This window comes from Stenella coeruleoalba (assembly GCF_951394435.1).
Source record: "Stenella coeruleoalba genome assembly, chromosome: 2".
Classification (NCBI taxonomy): Eukaryota; Metazoa; Chordata; class Mammalia; order Artiodactyla; family Delphinidae; genus Stenella; species Stenella coeruleoalba.
In genome coordinates this window covers 103,235,547-103,242,918 of record NC_137147.1, presented here as the reverse complement: position 1 = coordinate 103,242,918, position 7,372 = coordinate 103,235,547, and the positions used below count along the sequence as shown (strand labels likewise).

Sequence of the window (7,372 nt, the reverse complement as noted above, 5' to 3'; positions counted from 1 at the left end):
GTTGGTGCAGGAGAAGATGAGAAATAAACCCACCACCAGAGAGGGACAGCAGGGAGCCCCCTGGCCTGTCCCCTGGCCATGGTGGAGGCAGGGAGAAATGCTTGTACTGATCATTTGAACCATAAGCTGGTTCTCAGCTGGGGGTCACAGCACCCATGTGGTCCCCAAGGGGTCTCAGGAGCTGTGTCCCAGACCACTGGGGGGAGCAAACACAAATCCTCTCAGGAAGAAGTCAATTTCGGTCAATTTCGGTCCAGGCCAGTGGTGATCGCAAGACACTGGACTGTGAGATTTTCCCCGATTTCAGGGATGTTAAGATGTGAGGAAATGTGCAACTAGGCCTGGTGGAAGGACAGGACATTTATGTGCCCGTGAACCCCACAGAGGGACAGAGTGTGCAGCCTTGCCCATCTTACCCCACTGGACGCTCCTGGTGCCCGGCGGCAGCAGTGGTCACCGGTATCACCATTTGCGCGTGTACTTGGTGCCAGGCTGGGCAAGGGGCTTGGCCCCTGTCAGCTTTGACTGGCTCCACAGATCCCCTGCATCGGCACAGCATCATTACTGCCATTTTGGCAGAGGATACTGGAATAGCTTTGCCCGGGGTTGCACACAAGTGGCAGGGAAGCTCTGCTGAGTGCGTGCTCTTCTCCCACATCCTGAAGGTGGTGCCCATCAGACGTTCTTTGAGGGATGCCACCCCAACCTAAACCTACCGAACCTAGCACACTTCCGAAGTTTTAGAAAACTTCCCTTCAGAAGTTTTAGAAAATGCTAATACAAAGATGTGATATTTATGCTAGTATCTTCCCAAATCAGACAAGAGGAGGTGGCATCACTGGGAAGATGTTACTGAATTACAGTGTGTTCTCATGCCCACCATTGATCCCTTCACAGCAAGTACAGGATTACACAGCTGGGGCCAAGGGGTGCCCAGTGCTGCCCGGACCACTTGATAGCAGAAGACTTCACATAGCCACTTGGGGTGTGTTGAAACAGAATTTGATCCAGAAATTGCCTCCTTCCGAAGTGGTTAAGATTCCGCGCTTCCAGTGCAGGGTGTGTGGGTTCTATCCCTGGTCAGGGAACTAAGATCCCACATGCCGTGTAGTGTGACCAAAAAATAATTTTAAAAAATAATAATAAAATTTTTTAAAAAAACCGAAAAATTTCCTGTCTCCAGTCACCTTTGTGGTCTATGTCCTGTCCATCCGCAGGCCTGCTGACCTCAGACTAGGGAAGCAGCAGGCCCCCCACCCCCGTCCCTACAGAGCTGTGTGGCCCTCAAGGGCCATCTGGAGAGCTGGAGCTGGAGTGAGTGGTAAACCCCCTCCCTACAGGAAGACGAGGCAGGTCTTATTGCAGATCCAGTCACAGTGCAAAGGGCTGGTCCTTCTGGGATCAAGCTGTCCTGTCACCTTGTAAATCAATGAGCAACCCACAGCAGGTGCTTTAAGATGTTCATTTTGGGAAGCTGGGCTCCCGACAAAATTGAAGCCAAGATATTGTCTGGGCACATCCACAGTAAATGTAAAGTTTACCCCAAATGAGCAGATCTATTAATAAAATAAATTCGGATCCCTCCAAATAAAAATTCAGATGCATTTTAGTCTCCTCTCAGTTCAGTGGGCTGAATCCCTTAATCTACTAAATTATTATGGAAAAACCCTTATCTCTATCTGTCAAAATCACTGCTGCTTTGGTAGTATCCTCTGGGGACACATGAGCCGCTTCATAATAACTTAGACTATGTGCATTGTAGCCTTAGCTTGAAGAGGGTCACGTACTTGAAGGAGTACAACACAAGGTCCAGGACAGGGTCGAGGGACAGTCTGGCCAACAGGGGCCAGAAAGGTGACAAGTGTATTGCTGGTAAGTGACAGAGGGAGGCCTTTAATCCAGTGTCCCTCCTCTGTGGGCAGCCAGGGTGGCATTGGGAAGAGACAGGCTGTGGGTTCTGGGTACTGTTTCTGCCCTGTCAGGGCAGTGCGATTTCCCGCAGGGCAGCCCAGCCTGTGCTAGGGCCTCTGTCTCTCACGTGGGCAGGGTGAGGCCATCTGCAGGAGGGAAACTCAGGGCCTGCATTCTGCATCGTGGGCTGAGCCCACTTGGCCAGGGGAGGAAAGGGAGGACAAACTGCATTTAGTGCAGAAAAGGGAAGAAAGTGTGGGAATTCAGTCCCCAGGTTCCAGAGGGGCCCCTGGCAGGAGCACTTGTGAACAAGAATTTGGCTGGTCCCTGTTCTCCCACCTCCACTGGGGTGACTCACGCCAGCAGAAAGGATGAATCATGTGGGTTATGAAACCGAAGGGCTCCTGAGAGGGAGGCTGGAAAGGACCCGGGGAAGCCATCGGCATGGGTCCTGCTCTGTCCCCACCTGCTCCTGCCCCTCGTCACCGACCTTCCACCTGCCACGCCACAGTCTCGCACAGTGAGCTCTCTACAGCAGCCCGAAGGCAAGGGGCTGCTCCTGGAGACAGACCATCAGGGCACGATTCCCTTCCCACCTCAAGGCCTTCCTGGCCTAGTTTTTGTTTCTTCACCAGCCGGTAGTAATCAGGGTAATAAAGGCTTGCTTTCCACATGTGGCCAGTTGGGACCAACACCCCTTGGGAGGAATGGGAGAAGAGATCCTGCCATTCACCTGTTGCAGGTGTGAACATTTCTGCAGCTTTCCAGGTGCACCAAATAAGTCTCTGTTGGATTCTAGGCTGCTCCAGGCAGCCGGGGCCAAGATGATTCCACTTACTTTCCCACTGATTGGTCCCAGGTCAGCGGGAGCTTTTAAGAGTCTACACAGCTAGTGATCACCTACCATGCGGCAGGCTCTGCGCTCATATAAACATTTATCAACATCCGATTGCAAGGCCAGCGCTCATGTCATGCCCTAAACAGCCCCACGGGGTAGATAGCTACTGTCACCCGCTATCACAGGTGGAGCCCTGTGCTCAGAAAGGACAGCAACTTGCCCAGGATCACACAGCTAGGAACTGGACAGCTCGGGATCCACAGCACCGTCTACCCCCCAGTGGGCTGCAACCTGGGGGCTGTCCCCCGAGGTTCCTCCCGAAGCCAGCTAATCTGCCAAACGTCTTTGCCCCCCTCACCAAGCCCCTTCCATCAGGCCTAGCTCTGAACGGGCCCTGACCTGTCTTTCCTTGTGGCTTCTTGCCCCAGAATCCAGGACCTAGGGCGAGCCGCTTGTCTCACGCAGGGACGAGCAAGAGCAAGGCCTCGCACGCAGGTCAAAACACCATCAGGCAAATGAGGCCCCCAGGCTGCCCTACCAGAGGGGGGCGCCGGCCCCCAGCCCGCCAGGCTGGGAACGGGACTCACCTGAGACGACCCGGGCCCTCCCGGACGCCAGTGGAACGCGTGTCCCGAGGGTCCCCGAAGTCTGCGGGAAGTTCCAGGCGGGAGCTTCGCCCCGGGCTCGCGAAGGTGGGGTGCGGGCCGCTGAGCGCGGGCCAGGGCGCCGCCGGGCCGCGCGGGCGGGAACGCGCGGCGGCCGTCCCCTCCTCCCTCGCTCCCGCCCGCAGCGGCGGCGGCGGCGCTTCTCCGGCGCGGAGCGGCTTTAAAAGGCGGCACCCCACCCCCTGGCGCACTCGCCGCTCGGGCGCCGAGCGAGCCTGCCGTTGCCATGCCTCCGCGCGCGCCGCCCGCGCCAGGGCCCCGGCCGCCGCCCCGGGCCCCCGCCGCCGCCTGGGACGCGGACACCGACACGGACACGGCCGGCGCCGGCGGGCCCGGGCTCCGGCCGCTCGCGCCGCGCCCCTGGCGCTGGCTGCTGCTGCTCGCGCTGCCCGCCGCCTGCTCCGCGCCGCCGCCGCCGCGCCCCGTCTACACCAACCACTGGGCGGTGCAAGTGCTGGGCGGCCCGGCCGCCGCGGACCGCGTGGCCGCGGCGCACGGCTACCTCAACTTGGGCCAGGTGAGTGCGACCGGCCCGCGCGCCCGAAACTTTCCCGGCCTCCGGCGGGCGCGGCGCGAGGGGCCGCCCTGCAGGGAGTCGCCTGGGAGCGCGGCGCGCGGGGCCCTCGGCGGGGACGCCGGGGCAGGCCCGGCGCTACGGGGTCAGCGCCCCGGGTGCGGGCACCTGCCTAGCCGCGCGAGAGGAGAGCCCGTGGCGGGAGCCGTCCTCCGTGTCCCCCGAGCTTGTCCCGCCGCCGACCCCGGCCTCTCCGCGCCGGGCCCTCTGACCTCGACGGGCCGCGCGGGGCTCAGGAACCTGTGCGCGGGGCTCAGGAACTTGTGCGCGCGCCGGAGGGGCAGGCGGCTGCGGGGGTGACGTGCGCTCCCTAGGTGTCCGCGACTCCCGGAGGGAGGGCGGCTGGTGCCTGCGCCCGGGAGGCGCGGGACCGGGCAGTCGCGTCGAGGGTCGGAGGCTGCGGTCCCGCGTTTGAAACCCCTCCAGGCTTCTGGCGGCGACGGCGGGGGTGGAGGGAGTTGGCTTTGTTTCTGGGCCTCCGCGCGGGGTTCTGATGGTAGTTTTCTGCGGACCAGATGTATGACCTTAGGCAAGTCACTTCCCGTCTTCTCCATCTGTCCGGACAGTGACAGTGCGTACGTGCGCAGTGGTTGCGACGATCCTGTGTTTTCTGGCCGCAGGGCACCTGCCGGGTCTGACCCTGGCCGGGGAGCCAGGCGTCCTCCCGTGGCCTCGCCCTCAGGACTGCTGTCAGTTAGCAAGAGGGGACAAACTCCGGGCACAGAGGGTGCATAACTCCAAAGGACCTCGGTGGCAGGTCCCTTTTTCCAGCTCCAACCCTGCAGGGTGGCAGTGGGGCAGGTTGATCCTGATTTATGGCGGGGGGAGGGGCCGCAGCAGGCTCAAATGTGCGGTCCTACCAGTGGATCTCTCTGTGCAGTGAACAAGTCTCCTACAAACTACACACTTAGAGGATCAAATGGAGTGACAGGGACGCGCGCGCTCATAACTCAAGCCCTACTGCCAAGTGGCGTTAAATTTAGTTTCATCGTTATCCGTGACAGAAGCCAGCAAAGTGTGGTGCGGCCCTAATGTAAATGACATCTCTTTGCATCCTGAGTCTAGTCCAGATGCTGCTAATGTGAGATGTGCCACCTTTGGGAAAAGTGGATTCTACCTGTTTCAGCTGTACTTCACACCACAGGTTAGAGTGTATCTGAAAGAACCCATCACATCCTTTGTATATCTTTTTTTGTTGTATTTTGACCACTCAAGTCTGTCCAAACATCCTGTGATTTAAGATTTGCCTTTGAGTAGCACTGGCTTCAATTCTCCCTGTGGTTCCTAAGTCTCTCTGGTTCACGGTCCAGACTGAAGAAGGGGCTCCTCAGGGTCCATCCGGCGCCTTGCTTGCCCTGTTGGCTTAGGGCCCCAGCTCCTGCTAAACTTGGCTGCTCTGCCCAGATGGTCCAGCAATTTGTCTTCCGCTAGAAGTGACTCTTAAATGGCGTGGTAAATTACAAATTACAAAGTGCCTGGGTTTCTGGCTCTTATAATTAAATGAGCAGAGGGGAACTGAAGTTGAGTGGAGAGCTCCTGGACATTGCAGGAGAGAGGCATCGTGACTCCCCCTCATGACTCCTGTCCTTGGGGATCAGAAATGCCAGTCCCCTGGCCACGCCCGATCTTTGAAACAACTTCTGTCTGACTCACTGAGTTGCTTGTGCATGAAGTCTGCTGTCCTCACTTTGCCTGTGGGAGAGAAGTTTGCTCAAGGGTGTGCACCCCTCCACCCGGGACCTTATGGGGGAGCGTTTCAGTGTCTCCCCACTTGGTCCAGGGCAGCCAGGGTGGACTGCACACAACGTGGTCGCTCAGCCTGGTGGGCGTGCTTCTGGGGCTGCCACTGGAGGCACTCTCAAACGGAGGGGCTGGTTGGTTTGGGATACGAGCTGTGTCAGGCGAGTGTGTGTGTGTGCGCGCGTCCACGCGCGCTTGCAGTTACTCAAAGAGGGCCTGTTATTCTTTATTCCCAAACCTGCTTTCCTGCCCACCTCCCCCAAGTGCATTGCTAATGTGGAAAAGGCCTGGAGCACTCCACCTTCTGCCTATTCACTAAGAACTCTTTAAAAACCTTATTTGCCTTTTTCAGCCAGGAGAATTTGTGACTCATAAATAAGATGTAGATATTATTAGCTTTGATTTATGGGTGAGTGAACTGCGGTGAAGCATGGGCTGGAAGCTGTTTGTGTTCACACAATAAGAGTGTGTCACCTCCAACAGTTGTGATTCGTCCACTTCGTCTCCTGCTACGTTCTCTGGTCCCGGGTCTCCTTTGGGCGACTCTTTCCCCCAACCCTTCATGGGCAGTTAGTGTTATGCCCGGTACCTGCCCTGACTCTTTTTCTCCCAAGTCTTTGCTGCGCTCAAGTTCTGGCTTGATTGCTTTACTTTCTTTCTTTCATACAACTGATAACCTGATTCTGTTTATTTTATGTGGTGCAAAGGTAAATTAGACCAATGGTTTTTCATCTTTCTTGAATCGTGGGTCCTTTTCAGAGTCTGATAAAGGCTCTGGATCCGCTTCATTTAAAAATATGCATCATCAGGAACAAGACAAATGAGTCTCTTTTGGCCCTGGGGGCCCCAGATAATGCAACACAATTTACAAAAAAAGGAATAAAAATTGGGAAGAGTCAAATGTCACTCTTGACAGATGACAAAATTAGCCACAAGGATAATCTGAGAGAACCTGGAGACCAACTAATGAGAGAGTTGAGTGGGTGCTTGATCAACAGGAGCTGCCCGACAGTGGCCACAGCTGCAAAGATGAGAGGAATTATAATTCCCTGCAGCATAGGCACTGTTAGAGACTTAGGAATAAATCTTAGAGTAGCGCGAGACTTGCGTGGAGAAGATTACAAAACATTTAAAGAAGCATTAGGAGAAAGAAGGCCTGAATGATGGAGAGACAGATTATGTTCTTGATGGGAGGGCTGACTGTCACAGGTCCCCTGAATTAACGTGTAAATTGAGTGTCGTCTAGTTGTGATACCGATAGGTTTTGTTTTCTTTTTAAGCCAGGTATGAGCTATTTATTTATTTTTGATTTTGACAGTTTGGGAATTTTTATCTTTTAATAGTGGAATTTGACATATTGACATTTACTGTTCAAACCATGTGGTATTCATTTTTTTTAACAAAGTATTTTTTTAATTAAAAAATTATTTTAACATCTTTATTGGAGTATAATTGCTTTACAATGATGTGTTAGTTTTCTGCTTTGTAACAAAGTGAATCAGCTATACATATACATATATCCCCATATCTTCTCCCTCTTGCATCTCCCTGCCATCCTCCCTATCCCACACCTCTAGGGGTCACAAAGCACCGAGCTGATCTCCCTGTGCTATGCGGCTGCTTCCCACTAGCTATCTGTTTTAC

At 55.3% G+C, this 7,372-nt stretch overlaps 1 protein-coding gene across 3 annotated transcripts in view; it reads left to right on the top strand.

Moving 5' to 3' along the window:
* Positions 1–3,330: 3,330 nt before the first annotated feature.
* Positions 3,331–7,372, top strand: part of PCSK6 (proprotein convertase subtilisin/kexin type 6) — a 190,570-nt gene continuing 186,528 nt past the window's right edge. For all 3 annotated transcript variants that reach the window (XM_079912965.1, XM_079912964.1, XM_079912966.1), the window contains exon 1: positions 3,331–3,931. In XM_079912965.1, coding sequence (XP_079769091.1) covers positions 3,641–3,931 — 291 coding nt within the window. In that variant the 5' untranslated portion in view covers positions 3,331–3,640. The remainder of the gene's footprint in view (positions 3,932–7,372) is intronic.